The following is a 16,772-nucleotide window of genomic DNA, read 5'->3' as shown; positions in this document are numbered from 1 at the left end:
ATGAATGGAAAGTGAAAAGAAATCATAAGAAGTTTTTGGTGTTGGGATCACGAAAACTCATGTAAAAACAGATCACACCTGAACTACCAAGTCTGACAGACCATAAGCCTTTGCAGTTCAGTCCGCGTTTGGTTCATTTTGCTGATAGGCAGCCCAACAGGATGGCAGGCAATGCAGATGTTGAACTGAAGTTCACCACAGAACTGTTCAGACAACGTGAGGAAAATAAAACAGTGTGGTCATGTTGAAAAGCTCATTAAGAAGAGGAATTGTTCTGGAAAAAAACCTGTCTACTATGTCACCATCGAGGAAACTTTCGACGTCATCAAGCGCGCTCATAACCGAAGAAGATGTCTCTCTTGACAAGGCTGTGTCGTTGCGGTCAGCCGTGATAGAACAGTCAGCATCAGGCGGGCAAGGTTTTGTGAAATGCAGCTGTGCAGGGTCGAAACAATTTAAAACAAATCGATGCAAGTGCTACAAAGCACAAGTAATGTGAGTTCAAGATGTCACAGCAGCCATCCTGCACCAATAAATAAGACGCACCATGAAGACATTTTTAAGCGTCTTTTCATTGCCATATGTCCTGGTTTAAACACGGTTTTATTCAATTAAACATGAGACAATAATAAAACGAGAAATAATAGGGACACGAACTCAAGCGAATGCTTATATTACGTGCGTACATGCCCTGTGTGTTTTGTTTTTATCCTGTGTCATAATGGTATGTTAATATTTTCAAGCAAAAATGACAGAATAAGAGACATACAGAGAATGTACTCCTTTAGATTTTATGTTAACAATTCTATGAAACATGACAGTATAGCAGAGACATATGAGTGTCACAATGTACCTTTTAATGTACTCGTTCAGATTTTATGTTAAACATTTTAGGAAACATGACAGTATAAGAGAGAGAGAGAAGAGAGAGAGAGAAATATGAGTGTTTAACTTGCATTAATATAAGGAAACCAGAATCATTAAATGGTTCACAAGCAACCAACAAAGCACTTGTTTCCCTTCAAATGTGTTTCAGTAAATTTGCGAATTTCCTGCCCCTTGAAATCAGGAAATTCGCAAATTTCCTAGAATTTTTAGGAAATTTGTGAAATCCCTGAGTGAAACAGGAAATTCACAAATTTACTGAAATGTTCAGGGATTTCGCAAATTTCCTGGTTTTGAGAATTTACTGTAACATATATATAGGCCTATTGTCTGCATGGCTGGCTGTCGGATCTGTATGTCTGTCTGTCTCTGTCTCTCCCTCTGTGTCTTTGTCTCTCTCTCTCTCTGTCTCTGTCTCTGTCTCTCTCTGTGTCTTTGTCTCTCTCTCTCTGTCTCTTTCTGTCTGTCTGTCTGTCTCTCTCTCTCTCTCTCTCTCTCTCTCTCTCTCTCTCTCTCTTTTCACCACGTATTTATTTCAAGGTTGTTGTTGGTGTTTTTTACATTTAGTCAAGTTTTGACTAAATGTTTTAACGTAGAGGGGGGAATCGAGACGAGGGTCGTGGTGTATGTGCGTGTGTGTGTGTGTGTCTGTCTGTGTGTGTGTGTGTGTGTGTGTAGAGCGATTCAGACTAAACTACTGGACCGATCTTTATGAAATTTGACATGAGAGTTCCTGGGTATGAAATCCCCGAACGTTTTTTTCATTTTTTTGATAAATGTCTTTGATGACGTCATATCCGGCTTTTCGTGAAAGTTGAGGCGGCACTGTCACGCCCTCATTTTTCAACCAAATTGGTTGAAATTTTGGTCGGGTAATGTTCGACGAAGCCCGGACTTCGGTATTGCATTTCAGCGTGGTGGCTTAAAAATTAATTAATGACTTTGGTCATTAAAAATCTGAAAATTGTAAAAAAAAAAATGTTTTTTATAAAACGATCCAAATTTACGTTTATCTTATTCTCCATCATTTGCTGATTCCAAAAACATATAAATATGTTATATTCGGATTAAAAACAAGCTCTGAAAATTAAATATATAAAAATTATTATCAAAATTAAATTGTCGAAATCAATTTAAAAACACTTTCATCTTATTCCTTGTCGGTTCCTGATTCCAAAAACATATAGATATGATATGTTTGGATTAAAAACACGCTCAGAAAGTTAAAACGAAGAGAGGTACAGAAAAGCGTGCTATCCTTCCCAGCGCAACTACTACCCCGCTCTTCTTGTCAATTTCACTGCCTATGCCGTGAGCGGTGGACTGACGATGCTACGAGTATACGGTCTTGCTGCGTTGCATTGCGTTCAGTTTCATTCTGTGAGTTCGACAGCTACTTGACTAAATGTTGTATTTTTGCCTTACGCGACTTGTTTTACTTTGTTCTTCCCTCATCCCCCGTGGTTTTTATATGTACAGTATAATAAACCATTCTGAGTTATCTCTCTCTCTCTCTCTCTCTCTCTCTCTCTCTCTCTCTCTCTCTCTCTCTCTCTCTCTCTCTCTCTCTCTCTCTCTCTCTATCTGCACCTCTCAATCGCTCTCTCCTTGTCTCTCCCGATCCCCTCCCCCTCTCTCTCCCCATCTGTCTTTCTGTTTTCGATCGCTCTTTCTTTCTCGCTCGCTCTTTCCCCCTCCCCACTCTCTCCCCCCCCCCCCCCTCTCTCTCTCTCGAGTCTCTCTCTCTCTCTCGCATGATACCGTATATACATACACGCGGATGTTTTTCTGTGTGTGAGTTTGTGTGTACGATACCGTGTGTACGTATGCGTTTGTGCGTGTGTGTGTGTGTGTGTGTGTGTGAGTAATGAAGAGAGAGAGAGAGAGAGAGAGAGAGAGAGAGAGAGAGAGAGAGTGTTTTTTCGCAGCTCAACCTTGATCAGTAAATGCCATTAGTGTGTTCAGACTGATACGGCCCGTGGTGCACACACATGATGACCCTCACTGAATTACTGCATCAAATTAAACTACACTGGCTCCATGCCGTCCCCAATTATTCCTTGTGTCATTAAGAAAGCAAATATTCATTCCCAACCCCCCCTCCGCTCCCCTTCAACACTGACGGCCAGTATATTCGCACTCGCACCCCCGGCTTTGTTCAGTCCTTCTGATGCTGAAAAATGTATGAGACGGACGAAATGTTTACTTTTTCAGGGAGAGAAACCATTAACGTTTTCAATGGAAAATTTAGGGGAAAATGTAAAAAGGCTAAAATACAATACTGGCGGAGTGCGCAAATTTATTACTAAAACGTAGCCGATCAAAAAGAGTGGTGTCCCTTAGGTACTACCGGTTAATGGCGGCAGAAATGAACACTTTTAATAAGAACAATTCTTCGGAAAAGCTTACCATTGTTTTACTGCTGATAGTCTCACTTTTTCATCTTCAGCGTGTCTTCTCAACTTAAGAGAAGTATATTTGATGTGTGCACACTTTTGCTTGTGCAGATAACATGTGCTGTCAGTGTATGCCGGAATGGTACCTGCGAAGATACTCGAGGACCTTTGACAGTATCAGACACATTTACAGCACAGATTAAGGTTTGGTGATCTGGATTTGTTTTTGTTGAATTAGATGTCTATGCACATTTAAGTTAAAGCTCAATAGTTTACATTTGATCGAGAGATTTGGATGATGTACGTTGCAATGAAATTGAAAGGATCGAACTACATTGTATAACTATGAAGTATGATAATCGATATATAATTTATATATTTCTATTCATTAGATTTTGAACATTCATGTGTGCATGTCAAGTCACTTAATTGGGGGGTGTTGATGAGAATTATATGCCTCTGTATGTTGTGTTTCTTGTGGTTTTTGTCATTGACTGGTTTTGTTGTATTAACGTAATCGCAGTGGCTACACTTACGCCGCCCGTAACTTTTCCCTTCTTTGCTTTGATTACGCCACAAAGCATTTCCCCGCCAGGGCCGCGCTCTACTTCCGGTTTGATCCGGTTTGGGCGGCCATTTTAAAGCGTGGGTCGAGTGAGGACAGACGCGTTCAACAGTTCATTAGTGGTGGTTGTGCGTTTCCACCCGTATGCAGGCCGGTTTACTTTAGTCATGGATAGGCGGACTTCACAGCGAAGCAGTTTTGAGAGTAGGAAGTACGTTCAAGTCCGGCTTCGACAGGTTGCAAAAAGTTATCTCGGACTTTGAAACAAACGCGTTCGTCCAGCTATACGTTCGGTCGTCGCGAACCCTGCAGACGCTCTCCCACCTCCCTCTCACTCTTTCTCTCTTCCTTTATGGTGATCCATCCATCTCTCTCTCTCCCACCCCCCACCCCCCCCCCACCCAAGTGTTCAAAGGATGCATTATTGCACAAATCGTTATACAAATGATAACGTGGCATACCCTTCAAAACGGTCACGGGTTACAGTAGGCCTGCAGGCTACGACAGTAAAATGGCGTCATGCCGTAACTGCCGCATGTCCCTGTGGAGTGTAATGTGGGATCTCACCGCGCCGTAATCAAAGTCTGGCCGAGTGACTCTACGACTCGTGAAAAAGGTGTAACCAAAGCCTGCAGTGAGCGGGTTACGACAATAAAATGACGTCATGCTGTAACTATAGAATTTCTGAGTCGAATTACGACTTGAAAAAAGGCGTAACAGTAGCCTCTACCTAACGTAATAGTCTAATACTAATATATTTAATTAGAATGGCTTCCTAAGTTCCACTGTTCCAGTCTTCTTGGATTAAGGGCTTTTGCTATTTTTTTGTATTTTATAACAATTATTTACAGCAATGTTTATTGCACTTGCTGAAGTCAAGTTTCACCTATTATTCATATACTTTTGGTCATACATCAAATTACAGGTACAGTACACATGTATTTCTTTCTAAATTTATCAGTATTGCTTTATGTTATTGTTATACATGTACTTATAAGTTCATACTTGTAGGTGGTGCTGGAAAGAACTGAATGTGACCTCCTTCCTGTCTGAATGATTAGCAACCTGAAAAGTAACACTGTTAATGTTAGTCAAAATTGCTGTTAAATGTTTCCAGGTTGTAGGAGAGACCAGTCTGACACTGAAGGAAGGAAGAGATGGAGGAAGCTTCATGCTGCAGGCTTCAGCGCCACCCTACGTCCTGTGCAGAGACAAAATTTCTGCTTCGGATGAGTGTGAAATTCAACTACAGGTAAGAGCTAGTACACAAGTACAGTAAATCTTTGATCATTATTGCATTTATTGTAAGTAAAATTACAAGCTGTAATTTCCTAATCTAATGCAATGATTTTTTGATATTTTTGGACAGGGGTGCGGTTTTAACCCCTTCCCTGCATTCTTTGCAAATATTTCTGGCAGCCAAAAATATGGTGCAAATTTATTGTGACCTCAAATTTGAAGTTTAGTGGGCAAAACAATGTTAGGCCTTGTTTTTGTTTTTCTTGTGAAATGTTGGACACTAATAATGACAGACAATTGTGTGGTTATTAATTAATAAAATGATCGTGCTCTCTGTGTGTGTCCACTAGGTGGTGGTTAGCGATGTCAGAAGTGCAGTGGTCTGCCCCTCAGGGCTCCCCCTCAACCAGGTGGCAGTGCTGGTCACCAAGGGGCAGGAAAATGTGGCTGCCTGCGATATTCGCTTGACCAACGAGGCCTGGAATGACGAGGTCAGCATCACGGTCAAAGCCACCACTGACCAGCTGTACGATGGCGGCAACTCGGCCAATCTGACCATCCAGAGTCAGTACAAAACACAGAACGACACAGCAACGCAACAGCTGATTGCCAGCATGGTGCGTTTGATACTGAAAGTGTATTCAGGCAGTCTTTTGTGTATCTAAGGCAAACAGGAATGATATGTTACGATTGTTCGTTTCCAATGACAAGACCAACAAAATTAGGCTTGTTCTGTCAAATCAAATTTTGATATCTTTAATAAGATATATTTTTTGAAGGTTCAAGAAATTTTCTTGGATAGTGAGGGGAAAAAAGGGTCGGTCGAGTAATCAGAAACATTGCACTTTTTTTTTGTTGAGGGGGGATGTGTAAGAAATACACTTTGAGAAGGGTTCCTATGCTATTGGTGTGCACTCAACTTGTAGACTGATTGTACTCTGCTTTTGTTACTTTTTCATGACTTTTCATTCTTGCATTAGGAATATTTTGGTATAAATGCTATCAGTGATTGTTTTATTTGCATCAGGGCCGTACTACTAATGTGTGTTTAAAAGAGCAGCATGATCTCTAAGTTTCATTTGGTATGTTTCAGCTCACAATTGAAGATGGAGATACCAATGCCCTCTGTGTTTCAATCAATGATCCTCATGTGACAACTTTTGATGGACGGTATGCTTCCTCTGACCTTCTTATCTCTCTATCTGTCTCACTTCTTGACTCCTTCCTCCCCCCCTCTCTCTCTCTCTCTGAGTGTCTCTCTCTCTCTCTCTCTCTTTCTCTCTCTTTCTCTCTCTGAGTCTCTCTCTCTCTCTCTGAGTCTCTCTCTCTCTCTCTGAGTCTCTCTTTCTCTCTCTCTCTCTCTCTCTGAGTGTCTCTCTCTCTCTCTCTCTCTTTCTCTCTCTTTCTCTCTCTTTCTCTGTCAAAGATTAAGAAAGATGTACCTGTCCCATGTACAGACTGAGATCCATATTCGTAACTTTCAGTTTGAGTTGGTTGTGGCCGATGATTTCCGCCTCAGTCTGAATGTATGCGGGATTATTGTCTCTGACATTGTCTGTTTAGCATTTTTCTTCTTCTTCTTCTTCTTCTTCTTCTTCTTCTTCTTCTTCTTGTCGATTACACTTAATTGTCTTCCATTGTAATTTGATTGTGAAACTTTGTGTGTGTGTGTGTGTGTGTGTGTGTGTGTGTGTGTGTGTGTGCAGATACTACCACAACTACCTGGAAGGAGAGTTCATCATGTACCGCAATCCAACACTGAACCAAGAAGTGAGTGAAATTCTCTATCAAGGCTTCCTGTCTCTCCAATGTGTATGTGTGGTATGTGTGAGTGTGCGTCTGTGTGTGCGTGTCTGTCTGTGTGTGTTGTGTGTGCGTGTACGATTATGTTTGTCTGCAAGACTGTGTGCATTCGGCAACTTACAGTTAGATTCAACTGGAAACGTGACATATTGCTAACGAATCTTCCATGCCCTGCGTTCCATTTTCAGGTACGAGTGTTCTACCGCAAGTGTGGAAGCAGCGCTTCTTGTAACTGCGCTGTGGCTGCCAGAGCCGGAGACGATGTGTTCGTGGTGGACAAGTGCGGTCCGAATGCTGACAATGGGCTGGGATTCTACCCTCTCACTGTGCGCCTCTTCCGCAATGGTGTGCTCACCCCTGGCTTCAAGATCCTCAGCCAGTTCGAAGGCAGAGAGTACAAGGTACTTAGACAATCTGTGTTCAGTGTTGTCACATGGTTACATACAGCATTTTATTGTTATTCACCATTGCTGTTGATTTCTTTTTTAACCGGTAATTTATTTCGTTTGAGTAATATTTTGATTCTCGTGAGAGTATATAGGTTCAGTATTGTATTAACTTAGTGCCTTGAAGTGTGTGTGTTTTGCTAGTGAACATCGCTGTGAACTCCAGCGAGAAGGGGTGATTCATAAGTATGGATTATTATTCACTGTAAGTTTTGTGTGCATATTTGCTGCAATAGTGTTGGCGCTTTGGTTTGTGTGAGCAGTAAAGTAAAGGTCATTGATAATGAAAATAGTAGCAACTAAACTTTGGTCTTTTGTCATTTGCCGGATGAAATGATTGAAATAGAAAGTGGGATACATGTAGTTTTGTTCTTGGGGAACAAATTGTGAACATCTTGTGTTCTTCCACCAGATCATGTTCCCATCTGGAGCTCTGCTGTTTGTGCGACGTAGCGTCATCAAGGGATACAACTACCTCAACTTATGGATCAAACCAACTGCTGCAGACCTAAACCGAACAGAAGGTACCTTACCCTTCCATTTTTTCTTTAAGCATGGAATATATATATATATATATATATAATTATGCAAACATCATGTTTTTTGGTGTGTGTGTTTTTTTTAGCCCTGCATTGCGTGTGCAGTTTGGTAACATTCTGAATATAAAACTTTACGTAACTGAGCGTATTGTGCTGAGATTTTAAGCAAACTCTTCACTCTTTACTTCTTGATTTCTGTCTCGTTATTTTAATGATTCTACAATGGAACCCCACTTTCGAGACCCCCAGATTTCATACTTCCCCATTTAAAGAGCCTGCTTTTCTAGATTTTCTGTCCATAACATCTGTAAATTGACCCGGGCCATGTCAGGCTCACTCGTTAGACCTGATTTTCTGTCCATAACATCTGTAAATTGACCCGGGCCATGTCAGGCTCACTCGTTAGACCTGATTTTCTGTCCATAACATCTGTAAATTGACCCGGGCCATGTCAGGCTCACTCGTTAGACCTGATTTTCTGTCCATAACATCTGTAAATTGACCCGGGCCATGTCAGGCCCACTCGTTAGACCTGATTTTCTGTCCGTAACATCTGTAAATTGACCCGGGCCATGTCAGGCTCACTCGTTAGACCTGATTTTCTGTCCATAACATCTGTAAATTGACCCGGGCCATGTCAGGCTCACTCGTTAGACCTGATTTTCTGTCCATAACATCTGTAAATTGACCCGGGCCATGTCAGGCTCACTCGTTAGACCTGATTTTCTGTCCATAACATCTGTAAATTGACCCGGGCCATGTCAGGCTCACTCGTTAGACCTGATTTTCTGTCCATAACATCTGTAAATTGACCCGGGCCATGTCAGGCTCACTCGTTAGACCTGATTTTCTGTCCATAACATCTGTAAATTGACCCGGGCCATGTCAGGCTCACTGGTTAGACCTGATTTTCTGTCCATAACATCTGTAAATTGACCCGGGCCATGTCAGGCTCACTCGTTAGACCTGATTTTCTGTCCATAACATCTGTAAATTGACCCGGGCCATGTCAGGCTCACTCGTTAGACCTGATTTTCTGTCCATAACATCTGTAAATTGACCCGGGCCATGTCAGGCTCACTCGTTAGACCTGATTTTCTGTCCATAACATCTGTAAATTGACCCGGGCCATGTCAGGCTCACTCGTTAGACCTGATTTTCTCAGAACAAGATAACAGTGAAAATGAACTCACCAGAAACATGGACAATAAAAACACGTTTTTTTATTGTCCATATATCTGGTGAGTACATTTTCATTGTTATCTTGTTCATGCTTTTCTCACCTGCAGTCTCTTGTTCCTTTTCTGATTTTCTCAGGTTGATGGAGGTCTTAAAAGGTGTAGGGGAAGGGGGATGTTCACTGTATTCCTTCTTTTTACATTTAGTCAAGTTTTGACTAAATGTTTTAACATAGAGGGGGAATCGAGACGAGGGTCATGGTGTGTGTGTGTGTGTGCGTGTGTGTGTGTGTAGAGCGATTCAGAGTAAACTACTGGACCGATCTTTATGAAATTTGACATGAGAGTTCCTGGGTATGATATCCCCGGACGTTTTTTTCATTTTTTCGATAAATGTCTTTGATGACGTCATATCCGGCTTTTTGTAAAAGTTGAGGCGGCACTGTCACACCCTCATTTTTCAATCAAATTGATTGAAATTTTGGCCAAGCAATCTTCGACGAAGGCCGGACTTCGGTATTGCATTTCAGCTTGGTGGCTTAAAAATTAATTAATGACTTTGGTCATTAAAAATCTGAAAATTGTAATAAAAAAATTTGTTTATAAAACGCTCCAAATGTATGTTCATCTTATTCTTCATCATTTTCTGATTCCAAAAACATATAAATATGTTATATTTGGATTAAAAACAAGCTCTGAAAATTAAAAAAATTAAAAATTATGATCAAAATTAAATTTTCGAAATCAATTTAAAAACACTTTCATCTTATTCCTTATCGGTTCCTGATTCCAAAAACATATAGATATGATATGTTTGGATTAAAAACACGCTCAGAAAGTTAAAACGAAGAGAGGTACAGTAAAGCGTGCTATGAAGCACAGCGCAACCGCTACCGCGCCAAACAGGCTCGTCACTTTCACTGCCTTTTGCACTAGCGGCGGACTACGTTCAATTTCATTCTGTGAGTTCCACAGCTTGACTAAATGTAGTAATTTCGCCTTACGCGACTTGTTCTCATTTACTTTTCTCTAGATTTACCCCAATGGCAATGTCAGGCTCACTCGTTTGACCTGATTTTCTCAGGTTTATGGAGGTCTTGAACAGTGTAGGGGCGGGGGCACTGTATTCCTGCTTTTCTCTCTCTCTAACATGCATGTTTGTATTGTGTACCTAGGTCTGTGTGGAACATACGATGGGAATTCAACCAACGACCTGTTGTTGGCCAACGGAACACTCAGCATGGATCAGTCTGATCGCCCAGACACCTTCTCTTTGGCATGGAGGTGTGTTTAACAAAGAGAGTGACAAATCTAAGCATATTTAGACACACATGCCTTCGTGTGAGGGTACAGTGTGTCACACACATACACACACACTCATATGCCCGAGCATATATGCACACAAACACACACACACACTGGTGCAGACACACACAAAAGCGCATAGGCACACACACACACACAAAACTTGAAAAGTGCACGCACACACACACTCAAGTGCCTGAGCATACACGCACAGAAAAACACACACACAGATGCAGACACAAAAGCGCATATATGTGCACACACACAAAAGTGCGCATGCTCACTCACTTCACAAAAGAGTGCGCATATATGCACATGCAATGATGTATATTTTCACACTCACAAGCACATGCATAGTCTCTCGCACACACACATAATATGCATACACTAACTCATATGCACACGCAAACACACACACAAGTTCAACTGAACAACTGTAAAACCACATCTTTGTATGGATCTTTTCTGTCTATCATTGCTAACTTGTCATGTTGCCCAGGGTTGCTGTGGAGGACACATTATACACAGGGACGTGCAGTGACGGTTCGGACGAGACCCCAGCGACAACTCTCCCTCCATTCTGTGCCTGTCAGAGCTCAGCCTCCGGCCCTCAGTGCCTGGAGGGTGGCGACATTGCCATGTGCCCGTTCTTCACAAAACGTCAGTGGACATTCTATTTGGATACTGTTATTTATTTTATTTTTATTGCAGTTTTATTCACTGAATGATAATAATAATTATAATGAGGATACTTTTATATATATGGCGCAAATCTTAAAATAGTTCTAAGTGCCTCACAAAAACATTCATAAATAAATTATTCTGTACGCAGTTCCAAATCAAATTGTATAGGCAGATAGGGATGGAGTGGACACTGACCTCATAAAGTTTGCCCATGAGTACTTGAGATCTTAAACATCACGACACTCCCCTACAACCAAAATTGGTCATGGGGCTAGCTTAACCTTTATTTACCTTTAGTTTTCTTCGTGTTATTGTGGTTTTCTTCATAGTTATTCTTTACTCAAACCGGAGTTGAAGAATTTTACGGATGCAAAAAGTAAATCAAATGTATGATAAATATTCTTTGTCAGTTACTGAGTTAGGTATTGCCGAAAAAGACATTGGTAAACAATATATGTGTAAACTATATATCAATGTCGAATTTTGGCGTAACTCATTTTAAAGGCACACACAGCCTCCAGTAAACCATCCCTTTCTGATCACTGAGCTCCCCGAGTCTCTACATACAGTACAAACATACTTCCATTTGAACGCTCACTGAACGGGAACATCCTGGCTGCTTTCCGCCGAGAGTGAGACATTTTCAAAGAATTTATTTAGTGCAGTCAGAACGGACTGTCTGATACCGCAATCGGACGCCTTGTTTTGGGGCCAGAACTAACTTTTAAAATCTAAATAATAAATTGATAGCTTGTAACACAAACATTCTTAAATCATAAAAGATTTCTTTTTTTTATCAAGACAAGAACAGTACAACTCGAAGTTTTAAAAGTTTTAAAAAAGGGAGCCCGGTGCAGGTCACGCAACGTCGTGTTTCTCAAGCAGACAAACTTTCTGCATGTCGCTTCTTTCTTTGAAGTCTACCGAGGCCGATAAGTGCGTGTGACTCGCAGTCGTTTGTTACATTTTAGATTCAGAGGTACACAGTATTCAGTATTGTGCTATTGCAGATACAGCGAGTCCCATTCAAATCTCAAACTGACGACGAAATTGTGAAAAAAAGGAAAGTGTGTGACACGGGTTCACGATGGCTCATGGGTAAAATAAACAATGAAATCTGATGTGTGGTTTACGCAAGCTAAATAGCCATTCAAACGAACTGTGTCATTTAATGCTGTTAAATCAAATGCTATTGCAAGTGTGTGCCATAAGGTTAGAACTGCTTTTTTCGTGAATAGATTTAAATCGTTCTGTAAACCATTTGAGGCATACTGGGCCTTTAAACAGCTTCTCAGCAGAAGGCCAAAACTGATCACTGTTTATTATGAAACAGTGTTTATATTTGTACCTGGTATGGATAAAAAGATAAAAAAGAATGTTAAATCATGTATTGTCTATTGTATTTTAGCAAATATTTCTCATGGAGAATGATTTACTTAGTCTAAAGCACAAAAACAACAAAATCGCCAAGAATTGAGTTACGCCAAAATTCCAGGACGACGACGATGTTTGAGGTTGTAATGTTTGTGCGGGTGTTATAATGCAATATGTAGCCGTATGAGGGTTCCAGTGTGTGAGTTGTACATGGCCGGGTGCTAGAGTGCTGCATGAATGAGTAAGTGCATGTGGAGCTATATGGCTGGGTGAATTGTGGGTTGCGTACGTCCGAGGGGCACATGTAGCCTGTGTGTCTGAAGTAGTGGGTATGTTGCGTAAGGGTGTGCTGATATTGAACTTCAGTTGTGTTTTGTAAATGTCTATGTATCAGTGTATTATGTCTTGCCACACACATGCCAAATGTCCTTGTATTGATGAGGACAATAAAACTTCTTGTATCTTGTATATGTAAACAATATATTTTTTACAATACAGTGGAACCCCTCTCTAGCGACCTTGAAAATGTTGACAAAAATCGGTCCTTATGGAGGGGGGTCCTTACAGAGGGAGGGGGCAGGGCCACAAAGAAAGTCACCTCAGATTTTCTTAAAAAAAAGAAAACAGAGAAGTTTGAGTTGCTGACGACCGTTTCCTCAAGCAAACTGCTTCGATTTCATGTTTGACATTGTCGATGGTGTCCACCAGTTCTGGTGCATGTTTCAATGCAAAAAGAGTTAGTTTCTGAGCAAGCATTTCTTTACAGCAGTCCCTGCAATGATGAAGGCCCTCCGAGAAAGAGAGTGAAAAATCGGCCACCGTTCTCAGCATCGCGTATCTGTGTGTAACCTCTTTCATTGACAAGATACTCTTGTTTCCCTGCAGCCTTGACCAGTGAGTCGGTTACCTAATCTGTGAACCCTTCAGTTGTGTTGCTTTGTCAAAAGTTAGACACAGTCAACTAGTTTTGCTCTGAGTGAACAGTGCAGCTGGCCTCAATTAGCCGGTGACACCTCTCAGGCCACAGCACCAAACAGTACATGGCTGGGGGGAGAGAGAGAGAGGGGGGGGGGTAGCTGGCTAAACTCAGTGGGGTGTCCGGTGTCACTGAAGTCAGCAGGAAGAGCATTGGAGAGAAATAGAGAGGTGTACTCTTCCAAACAATTTCCAAGGATCAGTTGTCAGGGCTTAGGGTAGTCAGTGAGGGAGAGTGAGAGCGGTTTGTGTACAGTCCGACTGAAGAGTGAAAAGTCACTGCCACAAGATCGGCATGCAGTCAATAAAGCCAGACAAGAAGAATGATTATGACATGCGGCTCTATCTGCTGTTTTTTTTAATTCAAACTGGTTTTCAACGCTTATTCTCACAAAGCATCTGCACACCTGCCTCTGCCTCTGTGCTGTGTTTGTGTGGCTGCTTTCGTATGATGTCAGTGCATGGTGAGTGCGTTCACTGCCTTGTCACCACTTCCCCACCTTTTTCAGAATGTTTTCTTGGAGTTGGATAATTCTTTGAATTTGCGATTTTCCAACATCAAGACTTTTTGCAATCGCGATGGCAGTTTCTCCCTTTTTGTGTCTGTTCACAACATTCACTCGATTTTCGAGAGTTAAATATTTTCTTTTCTTTGTAGACGCCATGTCGATCTCCACTGCTCTTCTGTCCAAAGACTGTCTATTCTGACTGAATTGAACGGTGTGTGTTGGTCACGTGAGTTTGTTTTCTCGATGATTGGTTTGTGATGTTTACTCAGCCCACCCAACCATCACACCTCTCAGCGGTTAATTAGTGCCTTTGCTTACGCAAGACGGTTATAACTGGTTATAACCGGTTTGTCAGTGATGCGTTACGCTGACTGAGTCTTGGCTTTGTCTGACAAAGTCGTTACACAAGCTGTTAGGTCGGTCCTTAGACGTTAGAGCGGGGTGGTCGCTACACTGGTGACAACTATATAAGGAAACACATCGGTTAAAAAAAAAAGGGTCGTTGTGGCGGGGTAGTCCTTAGAGAGGGGGGTCGTTGTGAGGGGTTCCACTGTATTGACTTTTGAATTCCAGAGGATACCGACGTAACAGACACCGTGCTGCAAGACTCGCTGTACCCAGTCAAATGTAGCGTCCGTCAGACGGGATTTACCTATCCACTGTTTGAATACGACGCCCAGTACAACCCTGCGGTGAGTTTTGTGACAAACTCATCACATTAACTACTTTCACTGATTTTCTTGTTTTGTATGCAATTTTTTACTGTTGCAGGTCTGTGCAAACATTCTTTATACATTGATTGATTGATAGAGAGAATATGACAGTTTGTAGTTTGGTGTCTTCTTGTGTGGGCATGTAAATGAATGTCTCCAAAAAATATTGTGCAAGCATTGCTTATAAAGCAGAACCTCTCTTTTCAAAGTCTTTCAAAACTCTGAGTAAATCGGGTTTTAAATGGGGAGGAGTCTTCAAATAGAAGTAATGGACAAAAAAATCTGTGAAAGCAAGGTTTTTAAAGGAGGGGGGGGGGGGGGATCTTAAAAGGGGGTTCCACGGTATGTTGGTTAATTGATAGAGAGTATGATAGACTGTGGTGTGTCTCTTTGTATGTTGGGGGATTGATAGAGAGTATGATAGACTGTGGTGTGTCTCTTTGTATGTTGGGTGATTGATAGAGAGTATGATAGACTGTGGTGTGTCTCTTTGTATGTTGGTTAATTGATAGAGAGTATGATAGACTGTGGTGTGTCTCTTTGTATGTTGGTTGATTGATAGAGAGTATGATAGACTGAGGTGTGTCTCTTTGTATGTTGGTTGATTGATAGAGAGTATGATAGACTGTGGTGTGTCTCTTTGTATGTTGGTTGATTGATAGAGAGTATGATAGACTGAGGTGTGTCTCTTTGTATGTTGGTTGATTGATAGAGAGTATGATAGACTGTGGTGTGTCTCTTTGTATGTTGGTTGATTGATAGAGAGTATGATAGACTGAGGTGTGTCTCTTTGTATGTTGGTTGATTGATAGAGAGTATGATAGACTGAGGTGTGTCTCTTTGTATGTTGGTTGATTGATAGAGAGTATGATAGACTGTGGTGTGTCTCTTTGTATGTTGGTTGATTGATAGAGAGTATGATAGACTGAGGTGTGTCTCTTTGTATGTTGGTTGATTGATAGAGAGTATGATAGACTGTGGTGTGTCTCTTTGTATGTTGGTTGATTGATAGAGAGTATGATAGACTGTGGTGTGTCTCTTTGTATGTTGGTTGATTGATAGAGAGTTGGAATAATAGGCCGACTTGGAATAATAGGCCGTGAAAAGTAGGATATGCGCCGAAATGGCTGCGATCTGCTGGCCGATGTGAATGCGTGATGTATTGTGTAAAAAAATTCCATCTCACACAGCATTAATAAATCCCTGCGCCTTGAATATGTGCGCGATATAAATTGCATAAAATAAAAATTAAAATAAATAAATCCCTGCGCTTAGAACTGTACCCACGGAATACGCGCGATATAATTATAAGCCTCATATTGATTGATTGAGTATGATAGACTGTGGGCGCTTATGTGTGTGGGTGACTTAGTAAAATAATTTGTGTGTTGTTTGCTTGACCCAGTGCGACTTTATGACAAGAATTCACCATGTTCACAGGAGGTGGACTTGACGCGGCCAACTGACACAGGCTTCAGTCCCGATGAGGTGAGAAGCCTGTGCCAAGTGTTTGTGCTCAAGGATGCCGCTAAAGACTGCGCTAAGCTGGATGGTGTGGATGACGACAACAGCCTGGAGTCCTGCTTCCAGGATGTCATGGTAAGACAGCAGAGAACGGTTTGAATACTGTACTGTGGAGGTCTGCATTTTCATTACTCTATTATCTCATTGCTGGATAAATAGGGTCCACGGCTGTTCCTGGCTTGCATTTTAGTGCGAGTTAAAAATAGCCAAGGCAGAGGGAATCATCAGCTGCAGCCAGCACACTCTTAACCCTTACACTGGTGCAATTCTGTAACACATGTTACATAGCCACTGGTGAATTAGCAGAGAGAAAAATAAAGAAAAACGGTCATATAGGTTTTCGCATCCATGGGAGATAATCGGAACCGACCAAACCGACTGAGCCAGTAGTGCGACATATGTCATGACAACCAGGTGACAGTATACGTAAAGTAGCGCGACATATGTCGTGACAACCAGCCTGAGGGCTAACACTTTCTACCCCACCTATGTTGACCAAGGTTTTTTTAGCCGAGACCAGGTGTGCTGCAGCAGGTCACTCAGAATTGTAGTAACTGTGTAGTTACTGTGTATCAACACGCTGGAATGCAGGCGTTAGATGGACATTACAGGAAGCGACTGAAGCTAACAGTCTGAG

At 41.6% G+C, this 16,772-nt stretch overlaps 1 protein-coding gene across 2 annotated transcripts in view; it reads left to right on the top strand.

The window, feature by feature from the left end:
* The window catches only part of LOC138981980 (uncharacterized), a 275,745-nt gene that overhangs the window by 52,141 nt on the left and 206,832 nt on the right, over nucleotides 1–16,772 (top strand). For both annotated transcript variants that reach the window (XM_070355180.1, XM_070355179.1), the window contains exons 23-33: nucleotides 3,393–3,485; nucleotides 4,964–5,098; nucleotides 5,436–5,702; nucleotides 6,179–6,255; nucleotides 6,792–6,855; nucleotides 7,077–7,289; nucleotides 7,747–7,858; nucleotides 10,227–10,335; nucleotides 10,856–11,016; nucleotides 14,472–14,590; nucleotides 16,052–16,210. In XM_070355180.1, coding sequence (XP_070211281.1) covers nucleotides 3,393–3,485; nucleotides 4,964–5,098; nucleotides 5,436–5,702; nucleotides 6,179–6,255; nucleotides 6,792–6,855; nucleotides 7,077–7,289; nucleotides 7,747–7,858; nucleotides 10,227–10,335; nucleotides 10,856–11,016; nucleotides 14,472–14,590; nucleotides 16,052–16,210 — 1,509 coding nt within the window. The remainder of the gene's footprint in view (nucleotides 1–3,392; nucleotides 3,486–4,963; nucleotides 5,099–5,435; nucleotides 5,703–6,178; nucleotides 6,256–6,791; nucleotides 6,856–7,076; nucleotides 7,290–7,746; nucleotides 7,859–10,226; nucleotides 10,336–10,855; nucleotides 11,017–14,471; nucleotides 14,591–16,051; nucleotides 16,211–16,772) is intronic.

This window comes from Littorina saxatilis, linkage group LG12 (assembly GCF_037325665.1).
Source record: "Littorina saxatilis isolate snail1 linkage group LG12, US_GU_Lsax_2.0, whole genome shotgun sequence".
NCBI lineage: Eukaryota > Metazoa > Mollusca > Gastropoda > Littorinimorpha > Littorinidae > Littorina > Littorina saxatilis.
This window is presented reverse-complemented; position numbering and strand designations above follow the sequence as displayed.